The sequence below is a fragment of the Phodopus roborovskii genome, unplaced genomic scaffold, assembly GCF_943737965.1.
Source record: "Phodopus roborovskii unplaced genomic scaffold, PHOROB, whole genome shotgun sequence".
Classification (NCBI taxonomy): Eukaryota; Metazoa; Chordata; class Mammalia; order Rodentia; family Cricetidae; genus Phodopus; species Phodopus roborovskii.
The window spans coordinates 6,850,847-6,872,106 of NW_026126636.1; the positions used below are offsets into that span (position 1 = coordinate 6,850,847).

Genomic DNA, 21,260 nt, shown 5'->3' on the forward strand with positions numbered 1-21,260 from the left:
AGACCGCTTGGTACCTGCCCACCACACTGCCCTGGTCCATACCAGTCACCTCACACGGCGGTTACTGTGCCTTCCAGGCCTGGGCTCCCTGCTCCTATTCTTATACCCACTTCAATCTGTTCCGTCTGTCATCTCACAGGGTTTTCATGCTAGCAATATGGCGGCCATTCTCAAATGTGCCTACCCCTGCCTGCTCTTCCACGTCCCAGGCGGGCACGATTCCTCCTCCCTCCACTCAGGCTGCTTCGGACTTCTCACCCTGCACCCCACACCCGACCACTCCTGCTACCACTATGGCCAGGCCACAGACATCAAAGCCAGCTGGGACGTCCTGCTGGAATGCTCCATGCCTCTGACCACATGGCTGCCAGAGGAAGCCCTTGAACACACCTCACTATGCTAGCTCAAAGGGACTGATGCTTTTCATGCCACTCATGCTGAGTAGAGTCCTTATCACAGTTGCTTGTGGACCCTTGCCCTTGCCCCCGTCTCTCCTGTCCAGTTTCTCTAACACACCAAGGATGCCTCGGGGCCTTTGATCTGGCTTTAGTCTTCTGACAGAGATGTCTTTCCTTTAAGAGACAGGAGGGAGGGCCTAGACCCTACTCCAAATGACTTGACAGATTTTAATGATCCCTCCCGGAAAGCATCACCCTCCCTGTGGAGTGGGTGGGGAATGGGATGGGAGGGGAATAGGGGGGCATGGGAGGGAGGGAGTACTGGGATCGATATGTTAAAAAAAAATGTACACACACACATAAAACAAAAACAAACAAACAAACAAAACAAAACAAACAAACAAAAAACCCCAAAAGAATACACAGCTTCCTCCCTTTTGGCCTAGTCCTCTAACATTTTTCTCAAAGACATCCTCACAAAGTCCACTATCTCTGTCCCCAACTCTCAGTGTCCATGGCTGTCTCCCTTGGCTTTGAACGACAGGGGCAACTGTTTACTGCTGTAGTCCTGGTACCCCAACAGTGCTCACTAAGTGGCAATTGCCTGCAACTGGATGAATCAACAAGCAGCGAACAGGACCCAGGGCTCAACTAGGACATCGTGGCTTCCTAGTAACAGGAGGCTCGATCTGACTTGGCTCTACAACCACGTGCGGGTTTCCCCGTGAGCGAGGCAGAAGCTGCTGCCTCGATGCTCTCCCTGTCCTGCCTAGAACGACACTCCTAGACTGCTTAATAACGCTTCTACTCACCATCCCGTCCCCTCCTCAACATCTACGAAGACCTGAATTCTGACAGAACTCAATGCTGATATTAATGACTGAGTACTCAGGATGGGCTACGGGTAAGGTACCTTGCAATGCTTTAGTGACATCTCTGTGCCTTGATTCTTCATCTGTAGGATGGGTACGGCAATACTATTTAGCTGTGAGAACTCAGTTATCCCATAATTACACAATTTCACCAGTGTATGATTTTGAAAATACTGCCTTAGTCCAGTTAGTTAGCTACAGCTGAGTAGCAAATTATCCTAAAACAGTGTCATAAAACTCTCAATTGCTTATTTCATGACTGTGGTGTATGGACACGGCTCAGGGGGAGTGGCTCAGGGTAGTGTCAGCTGGATTAGAAGATCCACAAAGCCATGCCCATAGCTGCACAGCTGAAATGGGTGGGGCAGACGCTGGACCTCTCTATATAAAGTCAGGGCACCAGGGGTGAACGGAGAGGCCGCTAGACCTGTGAAGGCCACTGGGCTCAGCGCCCCTTGTGTTGATCAAGTTACTGGCCCAGCCCTTACTCAAGGGGAAGGAGATTCCCCACCCTGAGTAGAAATAGCAGAATGGAGACTGTCTTTAAATGTAGCCATTGTAACACCTTTAAAATATACAGCTGGGCTGGACAGGTGGCTCAGTGGTGAAGAGCACTGGCTGCTCTTCCACAGGACCAGGGTTTGGTTCCCAGCACCCACACAATGGTTCACAATTATCCCTAACTTGTTTTAGGAGATCTAATGCCCTCTTCTGACCTCTGAAGGCCACTAGGCATGCTCATGGTGCACTCATACATACAGGCAAAATATTCATAAAGTAAATCCAAACTAAAATCCCAACACAGCTAACCTTACTCTGTCCCATGTTTAAATTCCCCTGCAACTGTCTGTACACAGGCAGTGGGGACTCATGGTTCGCCCGGGATGGACAAGGTATCTCAGTGTCTAGGAGCCAATCATCACATACACACTTCTCTCCGAATAGAGCTGATGCCAGCCCCAGGTCTGCAATCTCTTCCTTGGAGACAGATTAGACGCCTATCAAGGGCTCCTTCAATGCTCTTGATCCTGGCCACTTCTGTTGCTCATTGCTACCTGACTGAACTCCCACCCTGAGACTGAGTTCTTTAAAGCAGGGATGCTATCCTTTCTTCTCTGTTGTGTTTCCACACTGTGGAGTCCCCGGGAGGCTGGAATCCAGACCTATGCTCTGCAAGTACTCATCTGATAGTGAGCCCTGCTGGGTGCCACATCGTCTTCTGTGTGGAAGAAAAAAACAGAAAGTGACCCAAACGCTTGCTTCTAAGAAGTTCAAGGGCTCCCGCAAGGGGGGTGGGAGGGGCAGTTGACAAGATAAATTCCAGCACATGACGTAAGGAAAAAGTTGAAGAAGGGAAAATAGACAGGGAAGTTAGTAGTATAATTCAGAAGAGTGGTCAATGATCCAGGTAAAGGGAACACCAAGCACCAAGGCCCTGAGGCTAGTGTTTGGGGCAGAGGCAGACGGTGACTGCTCCCAGGTCATGTCACAGAAAGGCCTTGGGCTTTTACCCTGAGAGAGATGGAGTCCAGGAGGATTCTCAGCAGAGAGGGACAGGTAGGTGCTCAGAGTTTCTTTGGTTGCGTGGGGGAATGGTGATGCTACATACTCAGCTGCCGGAACTATGAGAGTGCCTGGGAGATACCCAAGGGGTCAGTCAGCCTGGAGCGTGATTCTCAACCACACATACAAATGACAACCCAGCCCATTCCGTATTCCTCACAGGGCCTACATGATCTGGCCCTGCTGATGCCTCCAGCTCAAATACACTTTGTTAAATCAATGACTGGTACACACACACACACACACAGACACACACACACACACACACACACACACCCCAACCTGAGCCTACTTCTTAGTCGTGTGACCCTAGGCAAGTAACTTAACTTCCATCTGCCCTCACTATCCCCAAACTCGCAGAGGTCACTGCAGTCCCTGTCTTCTAGGACTGTTCACTCAGTCTTTTTTACTGGGTGCTGTGTATAGCACGCTTGCCCAGCATCTGGGATCTTGGGTTCCATCCCCGGCACTACAAAAACACATTAAAAACCAAACCAAACCAAACAGAGACTACCAACGGGCACGGGGGCACTCTATGTGCTGGAGACTTCCCTGCCCCTCCCTCCTTCCTCCTTCCACTCAGCCTGTCCACTCAACCATCTGGAAAGCTCATCTGTCCTTTCCAGCCCTGCCTGCCCTGTCACATCCTAGACAGCTCTTGCCTAGGGGGGCTGCCACAAACTGCCAGACTCGAGTCTTTTTCTGCAACCTACTTGCATATTTCAGAAAAACCAGACTATGCACTATGCACTTCCATTGTGCTTCAGTCCCTTCGAAAAGGTCCAGCCCTCTAGATAACCAAAGACCCCGATAAATGTTAACCGGCACTCTCAAAATGACCACCAGTGCCCCACAAGTGACTAGGACTTTGCTCACCATGACCTCAGCAAGGGCCCTACACAGCCCTGCAAGGCGGGCTGACTACGCCCCACCCCGCCCCTGCGTGTAATCCAATCGTCACTCTTGCCATTGACCCGCCCACATCCGGGCCCTAATGCCCCACAGCTCATCGAAAACCAGTCCCCAGCCACGTGCGCAGGGACTTCTGGGCTTTGTAGTTCCCCAAGAAAAGTGAGCAAAGAGCCGGTCTTGTAAAACTCCATCTCCCAGGAGCCACCGCGCCCGCCCGTTGTGAGTGATCTTAACAGTTTGAACCAGGTAGTTCTTGCAAGGCTGGTTGGGAAGACAGCTGGTTCCAAATTGCCATGAAACAAAAATCACTTACCTGGAAGTCAGGGAGCGCCTTTTTGCCCGAGAATCTCAATATTCAGCAATGACTCCAGAATGGGGCAGGATACAGGCGGGGTAAAATCTGTCCCCATAGCCTCTCTGGATAGTACTAAGGAAGGCCTGTGGAGCACACCCAGAGCCTACTGGGTGCCTGCCTGCCACAAAAAAGCCCCTCCTGGGTGGGCTCTCTGGGACCCCTGACAGATGAGGGCTGAACGTTACAGTTTCCAGCCACAGGCCAGAAAGGGGCCTTTTACCCCCGAAAAGGCAAATGTGGGCCAGGACTCTTGTGCCCAGGGTGCCTCTATGGTTCTGCAGCCCGCCAACCTCCTGCCATGCCTGCACCGAGAAGTATGACGTCCCCAGGAAGGATATACCCACACCACAAAGCAGCCCTCCCCACACAACCTTCCCCACCATGCCTCTGAGGGTCAGGAGAGGGGGGCAAGGCCCTGCAAACGCTCAGGCAGGCATGTGAGAAAGCTCTTTACTGGGGTACAGCAAGGAGGAGCAAGGCCATCTCCCCCTACCTGCCCCCACCCCTCCTAGGGTCCTGGGGTGAGGGGGATCTCCCCTCTACCGGACCACCACTGTCTTTGGTACAATAAATAGAAAACAAGGGGAGAGGGGGCCAAGGGTCCAGTCTTAGCGGGGAGGGTGTGGCCAAAACCCCTCTCCCTTGACCCCCTGCCCTGGGCCCCAATCAGTGCAGGCCTCACCCACCCCAGCTGGGTAGCAGCAAGTCCAGTCAAGGGGAGAGATGAGGATGGGAGCCCAGGGCCCCCAGATGGGGGGGTATGGCTTCAGGAGGGGCCCCAGGGAGGGGGCAGGGTCATGAGCTGGCTGCTGTGCTCTGGGGCACACCATGAAGGCCCAGGCGAGGCCCCAGAGTGGCAGGGTCATCAGGGGGTGGGAGAGGCGGTCGACCTCCCGTCATCCGAGTCCGGAGTGCTGAGGCAGCCGGGTGCTGGGGGGCAGGCGCTGGATGAGGTGGGGAGCAGTCTGGAGGGCTGCCCACCAGGCTCACATCCATCAGCTCCGGGGGTGGTGGTGATGTTGGTGATGGGGGACGTCCAAGGCATCGGGGTTGGGGGGGTAACTGGGCCCCAGTCCCTGACAATGTCGAGGCAGAGGTAGGGGCTTGATGTGTCTTGTGGGGCACATCACCCCCTGCCCAGGGGCGCAGAGGCTGGGAGGGTATAACCTAAACAAAACCAAACCAGAAACACAAAGGATGGACGTTGAGGTCCTAAAGTCTTAAGCACCCGTCAACCACCTCCAAGGTCTCCCGGCTCCAGTACCTGGGGGCTGTTCATCTCACAGTCGGTGATGGGGGGCCCAGGTCCCCCACAATATCGGTTGCTGTAGCGGTAGGCCCTGTTGTCACTGGAGGAGCCACTGGAGCCTCCTGGAAGCACCGGGAAGGAGAAAAGAGGGCAGAGGCGGTAAGATGCCAGGAGTCTGTTCGACACCTAGACGCGCTTGGACTTTGAGGCCAGAGCCGTGTGAAGGCTCGAGCAGCCCAGTTTTGAAATCTCCGGGCAGAGCTGTGTGAGAGGGTAGAGTCAGCTTTAGGGGCTGAATCTCAAGCCTCAGTTAGGAGAGCCTGTTGGTCACGTGGGACTGTCCCACCCCACCTCACCCTGCAGCTCACACTCTGGTAGCTCTGGGACAGAGCTACCAGCGGGCGGTCTCCCAGGCTGGGCCCTGTGGCACACGTGACACTGGGCACCCACCAGAGCTGGAGATGGAGCTGGCGGTGCTAGAGGAGGGGCAGGTGTCGAGGGGTGCGGGCGAGGTGGAGGCACTGCTGCCTGCCGGGCCCGTGTTGGTGGCCTCGTCGGCCGTGCGGCGGAAGAAGCCGTGCTGCAGAGCGCCCAGCGGGCTGATGCGGGCGGCGGGCTCATACTCCAGCATGCGCAGCACCAGGTCCTGGAAGCGGAGGTAGTCGGCGGGGCTGTGGCCCGGCTCCCCCGCCCGCCGGCCCCCGGGCCCGCCCGTCTGCACGCCCAGCACCTCCTGCAGCCGCCGTGTCCCGGGGCCCTGGTAATCCTGGCAGGGAGGGGGTGGGAGGGGGGGCAAGAGAGTGGCCGTCAGTGGGCAGGAGGGGCAGGGAGACACACACGGGGAAACAGAGGCACAAGAGAGGAAGAGAGAAGCTAACGAGAGCCGTGGGGTGGGACGGTGATGGGGTAGGGAGGAAGGAGAGGACAGACAAGGTGGGGGGAGAGATAGACCGGGAAAGACACAGGGAGAGGGGAGCCCCAAGTGTGAGTGAGGGGCCACCCAGGGAGGGAGAAGTGGCACAGGGCAGGGGCCGCACCTTCCTGAGTTCCTTTGTCCTTCGTAGGGTCCAGCCACCCCCAGGCAGCCGCTCAAAGTACTTGCGAGCCTTGGGTGCCTGTTCCAACATGGGCGCGGGCGGGATGCCCAACACCTCGACAATGCGGCTCATCTGGTCCACCTGCGGGCAGGCGGCGGTCAGGGGCGCCGGGCGGCCAGGCTCCACCCCTCCACCTCCAGCACACCCCTTCCAGGGGCACACCTCATTGGAGCCGCTGAAGAGGGGCTCTCCGGTGTGCATCTCCACAAGGATGCAGCCCAGGGACCACATGTCGATGGCCAGGTCATAGGGTGTGCCCAGGAGCACCTCGGGTGAGCGGTAGAAGCGGCTCTGGATATACTGGTAGATCTGGGGAAGGGGACAGTTGTCAGGGCACCAGCTCCCTGCTGGTTCCACTGAATGCTCAACTGAAGACAGCCCCTGCTTGAAGACAGGATGGAGCCTCTAGGGTCTCAGTCAGCCATGCTATGCTGCAGAAGCCAGCCACTGTCTGGCTCATCAGTGTCCAGTCTTCCTGGGCCTGCTTTTAACCCTGCTTCCTTCCATTCCCAGCTCTGGCCGCTTTTGTTTGAGAGAGGCTGGCCATCCCATACTGAACTACACTAGTGTAACCCCTCTGCCTGCTCACAGAGGCTGCAAGAATTCAAGGTCCTCTACCTGTGACCTGCAGAGCACAAGTCAGCAGGGCAGGGCACAGGCTCAGATCTCAACCCTTTCTCTTCCTTGCTTGGGTCTCCTTTTCCCCTTCATCTCTGACCCCCTCCCTCCAGACCAGATTCCCTAGGCCCAGTGTCATCTCTCAGGCATCAGCTTCCAGGGTCAAAACCAAGCCATCCCATGCCATCCCACCCATGGCCCTGCCCAGAGTCAGAGCCGCACCCGCTGGCCAAGCTGACAGGAGCTGCCAAAGTCCACGATCTTGATGGCACTGCGCTTAGGATTGCAGAGCAGGATGTTCTCAGGCTTGAGGTCGCAGTGGATGATGCTGAGCTCGGGCGTGGCCAGGAAGAGCAGCGCTGTGCAGAGCTGCTGCGCCAGCTTCCGAGTCAGGTTCAGTGAGACACCGCGGAAGTGTGTGTTTCGCAGGAGGTCGTACAGGTTGTAGGACAGCAGCTCAAACACCAGGCACAGATGATTCCGGAACATGAAGTGCCGCTTCAGGTGCACTGTGGGGGAACAGCAGGCAACAGATGAGGGACAGGTGACAGGACTGGTGGCCTGGGGCCACACAGTAACCTCCGCTAAACTGCAGCGAGCCCTAGGTGTTTGCGCACTGGACTTAGAGGACTCCCAAAGCACGCTAATTCTCTTGAGGCTCTCAGACCTTCCAGTTTCTACCAAAAGGCAGGTTTCTGCCAGCAGGGAACAGAAAGCATGATTGTGTAATCTCAGTGCTTGGGAAGCTAAATCAGAAGATGGCCAGTTCAGGGTCAGCTTGGTATACAGTGAAGCCTGGAATCAAAAAAACAAAAAACAAAACAACAACAACAAAAAAAAAACAAAACAAAAACAAACAAAAGGGTAGAGTAACCTTAGGGTTACATTAGCGTAGGGTAAGGGATGGCCAAAGGGTGGGAGCAAGCACAAGGCCCTGGGTTCAAGCCCCAGCCCCGCATATAACATCCTAATAGGCTTCAAAACATTTCCACGCTTCCTCATTTCATTTACAACACCGAGCCAGGCCTGGTGTGCAGGCATGAAGACCAAGGTCTTCAGACAGGATGAGGAAGAGCATAACAACATCAAGGCCTGTCTGGAGAAGTCTGTCTCAACATAACTAAGTGAAAAGAGGTCTGGAGATGCAGGTTTGGGGTGAAGCGCTTGCCTAGGACATCTGAAGCGCTGGGTTTGATCCCCAGTATGGCAAAACAAAACCCCAAGAAGTATTACCACCACCACCACCAAAAGCCTGAATGAACAAATGAACCTGCTTTCCTTTTAGCTGTATCTGTCTTTGTGGCAAGGGACACTGACTGTCCTTTTAAGCACCTGTCGGTCCCTTTCCTGAGGAACTAAAGACTGAGACACATCTCATTAATTCTGTTGTGTATAAATTGTCCCCTGGTGTATGTGACAGCGAAGAGTGCCTCAGTTCCCTATCTCTAACATGCACAGAGGGATTGCCCTCTCCCTCACTGGGCTGGGGTGAGGTAATTCATGTGAAATGTTTACAGCAGAGTCTGGCCCTTAGTGAGCACTGGGTAAGCCCTGACCGCTGTTAAGCAAGCAGAGACCGCGGCAGGAGACCCCTGGCATCCCGTGCTCACCCAGGCCCAGGTCTCACCTATGTAATACTTCATCTCTGTGTCATGCTGGTTCATCAGCTCCAGCAACCGCAGCTCAATCTGGGCCTGGTTCAGGAAGGCCTTTTTGTTCTTGATGATCTTGATGGCCACCAGCTCTTGGGTCTGGTGATCATAGGCTTTCACCACCTGTGGAGACATGCATAGTTACCTGGGGAGGTGGGAGGCCCTAACTCACAGCCCAGCCTCACATCCCTTGTACTGGATACAAAATAACAGTTCCCTGTGTGGCGTCTTCTTATTTACACTTTTATAGGAACTGAGACAAAGGGGAACTAAGTGGCCAGCTAATACTGGGGGGGGGGGCGGGGGGAGGGAATGTGGGTAAGGTTAGTGGTTGTCTGCATCCAGACACTGCATGAGTGGGGAATCCCACACCTGGCCAAAGGAGCCTTTGCCAATAAGAGAGTCAATCTCGTAGCGCTCTAGCCAGCGCTCGCCACTGCGCACAATGTAGTCGTGGTTGTCGTCGTCATAACCGTGGTTCAGGACCTTCTTCTCCTTTTTGGTGCTTGAGTCCTGGGGTGGCGCCTGTTGGGCCCTCCGCTTCTTCTTCGCATAGTATACCTGCTCAGGCAGCCAGGAAACCGGACCCTTGAGTGGCCTTGGCAAGCAGCCCGGACCCTTCTCAGCACCCAGCCAGGGAATCCCATTCTCCACCCACCTCATTGATGTGTTTGTACGTCTTGATGAGGTCCACGGAGAGCTTGCGCAGCGGGGCTGAGGTTGCATCCCGGAAGGCCAGGGGCAGTCTCCGAGGCAGTAGCCGCACATCAGGCAAGACCTGTGGGGGAAGAGGGACCCAGACACTGAGCACAGACCTTCACCTCCAACTTCCAGGGAGAGAATGGTAAAGCTGATGGCTACTGGACCATGCCCACATTTACCTAGCTCTGCACAAGAGCAGAAGCTCCCCAAGGACAGATCCCATTCAATAGGGCCCATCACACACTGGGGTCCCCCAGACATCTGTTCCTTGCATGATAACGTAAATGTCCTTCCATCCAGGCCCTGGTCAGCTCATTTGCTTTCTATCTTTATTCCCTTCTGAACCTCAGTGAACACACTGAAAGAAACCGGGTTCTTTGCACCCGAGACCACTGTTATTGGGAACCAGGCCACTGAACTCCCTGTATTTCCCAGGTCTCACCAGTGCCTGTGCCCAGTTCTTAACTTGGATTGGGATTAGACTTTTTGGGTTTCCCACTACCCTCGGGTCACTTTTCCTTCCCATCCTCTCCATATCCCTTCCAAGCTTTTCACTCCAGACCTCTGTCTCTTGTGGACACTAAGACCTGTGTTCTGGTCTGTTGTATGCCAGAGGCAGTTCTGAGCCCAACAAACGTTACGCTTAATTTTCTTAACCGTTGAAACCATCAGAGATGGAGGGCCATGGAGAAGCTCAGTACTTCCGTCCTTAGAGCAGGAGGACGTGTGGACTTTCCAAATTCCACCGGAGACTCTTCCAGGATCATGAGGCCTCCAACATCCTCAGAGATCTTCTAACAGTCATGCTGCTGCCTGGAGACCCTTTGACCCTCAGCTTCTTCCTATCCCCGAGCAGGTGAGAAGCCAGCTCAATGCCTACCTGTGTGTGTTCCTGGGGCCCTGGAAAGCCAGAGAAGGTACCATGGCCTGGTGGGACGGCCATGGTGGGCTCAGAGGGCCGCAAGGGTGTGAGGCCTGGAGCGGGAGCCCGGCTGGGGGGCGCCTTCTCGCATTCTGCACCTCGGCTGCCACCGCCGCTGAGACCTGAGAGCAGGTAGGAAGTAGGGAGACAACATGGAACAAGAGGGTATGTAGGTCAGGGCCAAGCAGAAGAGGTGGGCAGGGCAAGGGGGGCACCAGGTAGCGATGCAGAGGGACAGAAACAAGCGGCAAGAGGGTGGGTTGGCACAGCAGTGTCCCTCAACAATGATCAGCCACATAAATGAGGGGACATAATGATAAAACACAAAAGGGAATGGTTAGAAGCACACAGGGGCGGGGGAGTGCGCACAAAGCCAGGGCAGGAAGGACAGAGAAAGACCAGTAATTGGAAGAGCAAAAGAGAAGATAGAAACCATGTAGAGTCTGGGCAGCAGAATCCACTTTTTCTTTCAATTCCTGCTGGTGCCCATCCCCGCAGATAAGGCCCCGCCCTCACAGGGTCTTCCCTCAACACCAGGATCTGGGCCACACAAATCTAGTCTAGCTTCTATCTAGTTCTTTCCACTCCGGAGAACTCCCAGATCGCTCACACCATAGCGGTCCTTGCGGGCCTCCCAGCAAAACCAAGGTTATCTGGGAACTCCTTTATTGCGAGTGCTACGGGTGTCTCAAGCACCAAGGCACTTTCCCCGGAGACCACTCTACACCCCATCAAGACCGCACCCTATACGGGAACCCCGCACCAGGGACCCTTCTTCTAAGTAGTCTATATTTAGGGTTTCCCCCTACTCCTCAGGAAAACAAATGGGAGGTGTCGTTTCTCAACATTTTAAGAGTCGCTGTCTTTTTCTCCCTTACACTGGGATCCTTGCTGTCTGTCCCCTCTCTCCAATATTTCTAAACCGGGTCATTCCACAATTGAGCCTATTCCTAGAAGGGCCCAACAGCCAAATCCCTAAATAACACTCAAGACTTCGCTCCCTGAAAAGTGTCCTCCAGAGCAAAATCTTCTACCTAAGCACCTCCCCCATGTCAGATCCGCTACCCTCCGCCTGGCGACTCCACGTCCCCTTTACTGGGGCTTCACTGACAAACCACGTCTTCCCCGGCCCTCCCAGCTCCCACCCCTACCCGGGTCAGGGCTGGCGCCGGGCCCACGGGGGGCTGGGGAGCGATGGGGCCCCCAGTGCGGTGGGCGAACGGCCAGCATGGCGGTGGCGGCGGCGATGAGAAGGTGGCCGCCTGTCCCCGGCCCGGCCGGCCTGGCCAGCCCCGCGGCGGTGAGGGCAAGCGGGACAGGCGGCCCGGTGGGTGACAACAGCAGCCGCCGCCACCGCCGCCGCCAGGGGGGCGGGGAGAGGAGGGGACGAGGGTCAGACCGGGGCACGCGGGGGAAGGGGACAGCAGGTGGACGGGGGAGGGGCGGGTTAACCCTCGCCCTACGGCCCAGCCCCGCCCCGCGTGGCCACCCGCCCCCAGGGACCCTGGCGTCCCGCCCCCCACCCGGCAGGCCCGCCCCGGCCGGTGGAGCCCCGGCGGGCGGGGCCCTAATGAGCACGGCAGGCCGCACCTCCCATGGCAACAACCACGCCATTGGTTGTTGCTGCCAAGCGCTTAACCAATCAGCACTCAGGGCAGCTGTTGCTAGGCGACAGTGAAGCGGCCAGCGCAGCCGAGCCCAAACAAAGGGCGGGAGTGGGGCCGGGCTGCCCCCTCCCAGACTCCCTTTCTAGACGGCTCCCTCGGGCTCGGCCCCTTCCAGGAATCCGGCTGTAAATAGCCGGGCTCGTCCGCCCCGGCCCGAAGCCCCCTCCTCTCCTTTGCTAAGTCTCGCGGGGTCGGGCAGGGCGGATCCCGGCCTGCCCCCATCCACGCGTGCCGCCCCACCCGTCGCTGCACCGTTACCTGAGGGCGTGGGTAAGGGGACTCAAACTGCTCGGGGAGCCCGAGCTCAGACCTCCCCACTGGCTGAAGGTGTCCGGCGGACGCAGCGAGCCAGGGCCCCGATTACCCAGTAATGCAACCAGCAAAATGGCGACCACAACAAACCGGCCCCCCTGTCCTGGCTCCGCCCCCACACCACTCACGTGACTTAGGGGAGACCTGTGCGCCTGCGCCTTAAGGGCGCAGAGCCGCGCACATGCGTAGCAGTCATCAGTGGAGCATGCACCATGTGACCGGATGAAACTTTCCAAGGCACCCCCCCAACGCACATAAAGTTGGTCAAGGGCGCATGCGTCTTTTGGCTACTGAGCAAACAGCACCAGACAGGGGCGACAGATGAGTACTTTTAATAGAAAACAAAACAAAACAAAACTACACGTGCAACAGTAACAACACACATTTCTTCGAATCCAGACAGCTTTGAGTTTCAGTTCTTCGCCTTAGGAGGTGGCCTGTGAGGAAATCAGAGGGGGTCGAGTTGTCAACATTTTGGGCTCCCCAGGCCCAGGGAGCTGAGGCTGTAAGGCAGAGTCTACCGTGGCACTCACCTGTACACACCTACAACCACAGCATGGTCGCGTTCATAGGGCTCCAGTGTCAACTGCTCCTGGGGCTTCATGTTTTCCTGCTGCATCTTCTTCACTTCGGATGCAAACACAGCTTCTGCCGAGGCAGTGGAGTCAATGCAGTTGGCCTACAGAGGAGCAAGGACGGGAGGGCTGGGTATTGTTTGAAGCTTAAAGTACGTTTTCATTAAAGATTTGGAGACCCGGGGTTGTGCAATCATAGAACTCCATTACAAAAGTTTTAATTTGGCTCGGACTGGAAAAGGATGTCCCAGTTATCTAAGGCGGTGTTTTTTAACTCAGGAATTTCCTTCCATGTCCTGGTAACAGTAAAACAAATGTAGCAATAGGCTAGCTAATTTTGAACATGGTGAAGATGCCTGGGAGTTTTTTGCATTCAAATTAAAATGTTTTAAAAAATGCACTTTGCACTTATTTAATATTTACTCTCTATCACTCTTTACTCTGAAACCTTAAAGAGGACTGAAAGTCAATACTGAGTCAGGCAGGCTAGGCTGAGTAATACGCTCAGACACGAGAGATCAAGCACCCAGCTACACCATACTGTTGCCACCCCCTGACTTCCAACCCTCGTACCTTAATGGAAATCACAAAGTGTCCTCCATTCCGCAGGAAGGTATGGGCATTCAGGGCCACAATCCGGGTTTGGTCTGGCTGTGCCACGTCCGCAAAGATCACATCCACCATCGCTAAGGAAGAAGGGACAGGCGTTACAAATAGAAGCCATCACAGAGCGTCCCAGAGCTCCCAATGGGGGCCTGTGCTCCATCACCACCAGGTTCCTGGGAGTCTCCTGCCTCCAGTCTCACTCCCCACCACAAACCCTCCCTCCAAAGCGCCCCAGAGGTGGGGCCAGAACCCAGTCACATCACTCATCCACTCCTCTTGTAAGCCATGGTTGCCACCTACTCTGTGGCCAGCCCTGGGCTGGGCGTGGGGGACACAGAGACGAGTCAGACCCTGCCCTCGAGATGCTCCCGGGTCTGGGGGGAGACAGACATGTCATCAAAAAGACAAGTAAAGGTGAGCAGTTAAATGCAAGACGTGGTCAGGGCTATTAAATGAGGACAAGGAAAAAACGAAAAAGAAAAGAAAAAAAATCTCCCCCCAAACCAAACACAACAAGAAAGTGCAATGAAAAGGCAATGTTTTTAGGCAGTATGATTTAAAACAAAAGCAAAAGTGATAGAATGAAAATATTGTAAGAATTTGGAAAAGCAGATGGCAAGTATCAAGTACCTCTGGGGGAATTCACAAGGCTTTCCACTTTTATACTAGACCTTTGAGGTGTTTAACAAAAACAAGATAACAAAGCCATTGGGTCATACTTGCTGTGCTCAGGGCTGGAATCTCATCAGATAATATACAGAAAGGCAAGAGGCTTTAAGACACAAACCAGGGCAGTGTGAAAAGGCATCAGGTGTCAGAGAGGAGCAGAAGCGAATGGGACTCAGGGAAGGAGATCAGGGACGACCCGACACAAACTCTACCTGCAGCTCCTCACCCCAACCCATCGGCCTCTTCTGGGAAACGTGCAGTGTCTTACCCTACCTTCCCTAGGCTGCCCCCAGGCCCCTCACCGATAAGCATGCGGTATTTGTGCGGGTGCCGAGCATCTTCAATCACCGGAATAATGTTGGTCCTCTTCTTGGCCAAGTTGATGAGGTCACGGCCAGAACGGTGGGAGAACTCAACTGCGTAGACCAGACCATCCTAAAATAAATCCAACAGTGATGAGCCACTTGTAGCAGGCCCTCAGACCTTCAATCAAAACCCTACTTTTTGCACAAAGAAACGTTTAATTTTCAAACAATCTTATTCTCCATAATGTTAACCTCTGGTTCAGGGAGTTCAGGTGCCTCCCCGAAGCCACACACTATTAAATACCTACAGAAGCCTCAGTTGTGTTGACTGTATTTAGATGAGGTCTAACTACGTAGCTTAGGCTAGGAATATAAAGGTGTGTGTCTTCACACCTGGCCAAGCACAGGGTCTTCATCCACCAAACTGTAGAGTCTATAATTCAGCCACCATCAAGAGACTGTGAAATGGGACACCCAGGAACAAGGTGTTCTCTGCACCAGGAACTGGCATTCCACACAGAAACACAAGCCCACCAGTAAAAACCAAGGACTGGATGTAGGCATACCTGCCTAACATTCAATAGGCCCTAGGCGCAACCCTAAACATGGTATGTGTGCGCGCGTGGGGCCCTCATGCTTGGGTCAAGAGCTTTAATAACTAAGCCACTCTCCCAGATGTGGGACATACATTTCTCAAGAGGGCAACAAAAATAGTTTGGTATCTACACTCCCAGCTCTGGGTCATTTAACCCCGTTCACACCTCCACGCTCACAACTCTGTATTAAAATCCAGAATCCAGGAGTGGTAATGAAGGGAACTCTGCCTTAAGTTGTCCCTCTCACACAATGAGGGATGAATCTGGCTCTACAATCACAGTGCAGGGAAATGGCCAGGTCCAGGTCCCCCCATCTCCACCACCTGTCCACTCACCGGGCCAACGATATCAGAGACGTGAGAGACAGTGGTGCCTGACGCTGCCCCGAGATAGAGCACCTTGGCTCCTGGCTTGATGTGGATCTGGTCTACACCGCCCAGGATTGCTGCTGCCAGCTTGGAACGGAAGGGGTTCCAGGCTCGGTACTCAATTTTGTCATCTCCCTCCTGACCAGAAGAGATGGGGACAGAAGTCAATGCCAGGCTCTTGTGCAGGGTTCCGTTCCCCGTAACCCAGGGACCTCAAAAGAAACAGTGCATCCCAAATGCAGATGCACAGCAGGTACCAGGGCAGAGCCTTCTGCCATCTCAAGGAGGCTGCTCACTTGGGACGGGACAAGAACAACAGACAGTAAATAAATGGTCACAGAAAGCCGGGCACCAGGCATTCCTTCCTGTCCTGGCTCCCGTTTCAGGTGCTGGGAACAACAGTGAACAGGACGCGCATCCTGCCCCTGCCCCTAGTTACGTACGCATTGAACTAACATACAAAGTGGTTCAGGAGACGGTGACAGGCTAGAGACCAAGCCAGGAGAGAGGGTGTGAGGCAGGAGCAGAGCGAGGAAGCTGTGAAAGGAGCAGCAAGGGCTGGGGACACTTTTGAACCAGACCCGGAGGTGAGCAGACGGGCTTACAGCTGGCCACAGAGAAGAGGACACGGGAGAACTAGGGCCAGGGCTGTGAGGAACACAGACAGGTAGGGTGGTGTGACAGGGCCTCGTCAGGGAGACCAGAGGCAGAGGGTAAGGAAGCAGTGCAGAATGGAGCTGGAAAACAACAGGGCCAGTAGTTTGGAGCAGTGTGCACGGCCTCACTAATGCACGGACACCCCTCTGCTGTCACGTGTGGGACACAGTAGCAAGGCTGGCGTGCAGGGGACACTATCAGCTGGGGCTGGTACTCCGGACGGGTCCATGACTCACTGAAATAGAGACTCTCTTCTCCCCATACACAGATTCTCCAGGGACCAGATTCTTCGTGACAAGGGCATCCTCCTTTCCGCGACAGATAAAGACACCTGGTGAGCGGAGCAGAGTAGCGCAGGGTTGAGGACTCTGTGGTCACAGTCCACTTGTAGCCGCTTCCCCACCCACCACACTTACCTTCATGCCGATGTGGCTCTACCATCACATTCTTCCCTGCCTGGTTTCCTCTTTTGCCTCCCCGGCCACCACCTCGACCCCGGCCGCCCCCAGACTGGAAGCCTCCACCTGCAAGAGAAAGCTGCAGGTGGAGAGGGAGGTCCCCACCTCTCCCCCTCCCCCCCACAGGTCAACTTCACTTACCTCGTCCACCTCCTCCTCCACCTCCTCGTCCCCTGAAGCCTCCACCTCCTCCTCCACCTCGACCTCGACCTCCACCAAAGCCTCCCCGTCCCCCGCCAAAGCCGCCTCGGCCTCCTCGGCCTCCTCCTCTACCGCCTCTGTCACCAAAGCCTCCTCTGCCACCAAAGCCGCCCCCACGGGGGCTGAAGCCTGTAGTAGAAAAAAAAACAGAGCTCAGGACAATGAAAGCTAAGTAACAAGTTTAAAGTAACATTACCTGACAGTTCCACAAAAGTGAGAAATCAGCAAAGCACACCACTGTCTGCTCCGGAGATGTCCACTGCAGCCAAAACACAGACCAAGCCACCCAATGTCCCACAGGCAGAGTGGACAGGAAAACAGTAATCAACAATGAAAATGACCTCCAGTTGTGCAACAGATGAACAAACCAGAGCCTCGCAAAATCAGAAAAACAAACTGCTAGAAAACTACACCCAATGACACACACTACTGTTTTGAACTACAGTATCAAGTACCCCAGGCTGGCCTTGAAGTCACCATGTAGCTCCTGACCCTCCTGGGGCCACCTCCTAAGAGCTGCTGGGTCTGCAGGCCTGCACACTGGGCCTGGCACCATATCCTTCTTACAAAGTGCATCAGCAATGGACCACTAAGAGCAAAATATGCCAGAGACTCATTTTATCCTTAGTATCAGCAGGCCCTGCACACACCCACCCCCATCCCCGCTTACAGCAACAGGATCCCTTCTGCCCTCCCCTCCCACGAACCTGTGTATATCTGGAATAGAAGGGCCAACCCTAACTGATGCTCAGTCCTACTAACCCATCTCCCTATTTCAAGATTGTAACATTCCTCCCATCAATCAGTACAGGGGGAAAAAGAAGAAAATCCCCCAGTTTAAGCATGAGCAATGGTCTAGATGGTTCGGTTAGAGCCCATCAGTAAACAAGACCTACGTAGTAGCACAGGTCTGTGATCCTAGCACTCCAGGAGTAGAAGACCCATTGCTGGGTCTCAGACTTAGCTTTTCTATGATGGTTTCAAAAACTTTTGAATACTGAGTGGAGCACAAGAGTCGATCAGAAAACAGTTTGAAGACTGGTGTTGGCTTGATGTAAGCTGTCAGTTCTAAATCTGCTTAAATTTTCGTCAAGGTACCTTGAGACTACACCCGGTTGCCAGCTTCAAACATTTTTTTCTTTAAAACTCTTAAACATTTCCAAGTCTTACAAGATCCCATCCTAGGGCTTCCAACCTCTCCCCTCATTCACAATCCAGTAAAATCAGAACATTTTCTTTGCAAAGAATCTTCCAACAAGGTGTCTTTAATTCCAGCACTGGGGAGGCAGAGGTGGGTCTGAGTTTGAGGCCAGCCTGGTCTACAGAGAAACCTTGTCTTGGAAAACAAACAACCCCCCACCCCATCTCTAAGAAGGCCATTAAAAAAAAAAGTTTCCCACATGACCATAAAGTACAGACCCAAACTGAGACCAATCAGGCCAAGGACTTGCCCCCACCCCAACTTCAGGCTCTCTGCTGGACCCCGCCCTCTCCCCACTAAGCAGCCAGCTTTGAAATCTCTCATGAGCAGCTCCCACTTTCCAGATCCTGCCAACAGGGTCCTGGCACGCCTGTGCCCCAGGTCTCAGGCTTCCCATTCAGTGGTACAGACTCCATCCACCCGGCCCTCGCCTATTTCAGCCCTCACTACGGATTTGTGGTGATTCTGGTGACTGCAAGTGTCTGGCCATCTCCCCGGCCCTGCTGATTCAAGGTCCTAGGTCTCTCCTCAGAGAAACCATTAGAAAACCATCCTTTCCTTTCAGACGAGGATGGTGATGGGGGAGTCCTGGCTCCCCCTCCCCTGTGGCTCAACCAGGAGGACGGCCATGCCACTGTCACTCAGGCCTCTCATGCTGGGAAGGTGCATGGGTGCCGCTGTAAAACCACATGACTTTGTATACGCAAGAGTACTTAGGAAAACAGGCCTGGCAAGTTGTGGGTATCTTCATGGGGAGCAGTGGGTGGGGTGTCAACTCTGGGTCTATTTCATATTTCGGGTCCTGGATGCTCCCCTCTAGTAGCCTTCCTACCTCAGAACCACCAACTCCAGCTGTGAGGCACCACAGGCCCACGATCCCACACTTGGGAGGCTAAAGCAGGAGGGTTAGTTTAAGGTTAGTTAGCCTAGGCGATACAAGATCCCCTTTCAAAACACCAACACAAAAACAGCAAATGACCTTGTGTAAAAATGCCCCCCCCCCAGCCTACAGCACACCCCTGCTTAAAAGGAGTCCAGGCCAGCCTGGTTGACAAAGCAAATACCAGAACAGCTAGCTGGGGTGGTTATACAGAGAAACCCCATCTCAAAGAACCAAACCAAACCAAACCAACCCCCCCAAAAAACCGAACAAAACTCCCCCAAAGCCGATGCTGTCATTCAAGACTCAAACTGTCACCCCCCCACAACTTTTCCTTCTATCATTCCACAGAGAAAGGTTGGTGGGAAAAGCACTCTTGGGAAGAAATCACAGAGCACAGAATAGCAGTACAATCCCTCCACCCTACTCCACCAGACTTCCAAAGCGGCTGAGTCCCAGATACTCAACATGCCTGGGAGGGGGAATATGGGTCACTATGCCCTGCAGTGCCTCTAATCTGTCCACAGGAACATGTGTGCACACACCAGGCAAAAACCCGTATTAGTTAAAACTGGTTCTTGGGCATCGGTGAAAAGCTCACGTTATCATTACTGTAGCACAGACTGGTGTCAAACTCAGCTTCCCGAGTACTGGGATTGACAAGCATGGGCTGTTACCGCCCAGAGTAATATAGTACCAAAACAGCCATTTATCCATTAAGAATCCAAGAAAGAAATGAGATGCTTCTACTGTCAAAGCCAGAACCCTCACCAGCGTCCACCATGCAGTGGATTCATCAGAAAAAGGCGGGAAATAAATGAAGGCTTTTTTTTTTTTGGGTCAGGCCAGGCGTGTGGTGCACACGCCTTTAATCCCAGCACTCGGGAGGCAGACAGCTGGTGGGTCTCTGAGTTCGAGTCAGCCTGGTTTACAGAGAGCGTTCCAGGCCAGCCAGACTCACAGTGAGACGCAGTCTCAAAACTCAAACCCAAACCAACCCCTCTCACTTCTTCTATTCACCCACCGCGCTAAGGTCAGGCTTGCGAAGGTTCTCTCATCACAGAGCAGGGGCTCCCGGTCCCCAGCTCATCAACTCCTCCCCGTCTGGGACCCCGCCCCTCCCGGAAGCGCGGCGACCGAGAAACCTGCGCACGCGAGCGAGCGCCGCACATCACCGACCCCGAGGTCCTCATCCTCCCCCGGGGGAGCTGGGTTGAGGACCTGGGTGGCAGTGACGGCGGGGGACAGTGGGTGATGGCGGTAACAGGGAAGGCTTGAAGGGAAGAGGGGCTCCTGGCTCAGGCCCGGAGCCGTCCCATCTACGACCCAAGCCAAGCGCGGAGAGCGCCCCGAGCCCCAGCTCTGGGCCGGGGTCAGAGGGCCGCGCCGGCCGGTATGGAGCGGCGAGCCTGGAGGCCGGTCTCCGTGAACCGAGCCACCGGCCACATTCCCCGGGCCCCGAGCAGCCACGGTCCCCGCCCGCCGCGCCTGGAGCCCCGCTTCTGCCCGCGCCGCGGCCTCTACCTGGCTTCATCACGGCGTCCTAGTCGCGCGGCTCCAGCAGTCTGCGGCGTCCCGGACTCCACGAGTCGCACGTGGAAAGGAGCGCATGCGCGCGGCGACGCACAGGCGCGTGACGGAGGCGCGTAACCACGCCCCTTACAGCGCCTCCTCTCCCGGAAGTGCATTCTTTGGGCGGGAATTCTGGATGGAACCTCTGCGGACTCCGCCTCGTCGCTTCTTCGCTCCCGTCTGTTTCCTACAGCGCCGAATTCAACCGCTAACCCGCTGCGGCTTTTCCGCAGCACTCCAGAATCAGGGGTTGTACTCAAACTAGATTTTTAAAACTTTTTTCCCCCAAAGGTTTGCTTATTTTTATTTTATCCTAAGAACTGTTTTTGCCTGCAGGTATGTCTGTGCACCACACGCATGCTGTGCACCACACGCATGCTCTGCTCGCAGGGTCAGAAGAGGGCAAGGGATCCCCTGGAACTGAAGTTACATACAGGCAGTTGTGAACTGCCATGTGGGTGTGGGACCCGAACCTGCGACTTCTACAAGAGCAGTATGTTCTCTTCACAGCTGAGCTCACTCTCCAGCACAGCTTGGCGTTCCTTGTTTGCTGTTCTTGATGTTGTACTTTGAGGTAGCGTTTTTTGCAGCGAGGCCCAGGCTAGCCCGGAACTGAAGATCTCTTACGGTCTCCAGGGTGTACCTTGCTTTTCTATACTTTTCCCTTTTTTCACTCATTTGCACCAAGAAGAGGCACCTCACTGCCTGGCCTGTTTCTGGGAATCTTCAGTCACCCTAATGTTGCTGCAGCTGCTCTGAATCCATTGCCCGCTGGTCAGTGTCCACTCTGAAGATCAGACAAGCAGAGGAGTTGCTGAAGGTCCAGTGTTAATGTTGCACCACCAGGGGGCAG

The 21,260-nt window shown here is 54.7% G+C and overlaps 2 protein-coding genes across 6 annotated transcripts; both read right to left on the reverse strand.

The window, feature by feature from the left end:
* Positions 1 to 4,536: 4,536 nt before the first annotated feature.
* Positions 4,537 to 12,432, reverse strand: Dyrk1b (dual specificity tyrosine phosphorylation regulated kinase 1B). 4 transcript variants are annotated; one of them, XM_051207650.1, is made up of 12 exons: positions 11,492 to 11,969; positions 10,299 to 10,462; positions 9,375 to 9,494; positions 9,089 to 9,277; positions 8,692 to 8,839; positions 7,287 to 7,573; positions 6,609 to 6,755; positions 6,387 to 6,527; positions 6,080 to 6,115; positions 5,800 to 5,995; positions 5,365 to 5,471; positions 4,537 to 5,267 (listed from the first exon to the last, which is right to left on the reverse strand). In XM_051207650.1, exons 1-12 carry the CDS (start codon positions 11,952 to 11,954, stop codon positions 4,896 to 4,898), a joined length of 2,370 nt encoding a protein of 789 aa, XP_051063607.1. In that variant the 5' UTR covers positions 11,955 to 11,969; the 3' UTR covers positions 4,537 to 4,895. The 4 variants fall into 4 exon arrangements, with proteins under 4 accessions (XP_051063607.1, XP_051063609.1, XP_051063608.1 ...); XM_051207652.1 differs by lacking the exon at positions 11,492 to 11,969 and adding an exon at positions 12,266 to 12,432 and having other exon boundaries at positions 5,800 to 6,115; XM_051207651.1 differs by lacking the exon at positions 6,080 to 6,115.
* Positions 12,433 to 12,635: 203 nt separating this feature from the next.
* Fbl (fibrillarin) lies at positions 12,636 to 20,492 on the reverse strand. 2 transcript variants are annotated; one of them, XM_051207659.1, is made up of 9 exons: positions 20,360 to 20,492; positions 16,695 to 16,883; positions 16,512 to 16,619; positions 16,332 to 16,426; positions 15,406 to 15,576; positions 14,472 to 14,604; positions 13,468 to 13,580; positions 12,853 to 12,998; positions 12,636 to 12,756 (listed from the first exon to the last, which is right to left on the reverse strand). In XM_051207659.1, the coding sequence occupies exons 1-9, from the start codon at positions 20,367 to 20,369 to the stop codon at positions 12,732 to 12,734; spliced, it is 990 nt and encodes a 329-aa protein (XP_051063616.1). In that variant the 5' UTR covers positions 20,370 to 20,492; the 3' UTR covers positions 12,636 to 12,731. The 2 variants fall into 2 exon arrangements, 1 of the variants encoding a protein (XP_051063616.1); XR_007835943.1 differs by lacking the exon at positions 12,636 to 12,756 and adding an exon at positions 13,801 to 13,874 and having other exon boundaries at positions 20,360 to 20,369.
* Positions 20,493 to 21,260: the final 768 nt, after the last annotated feature.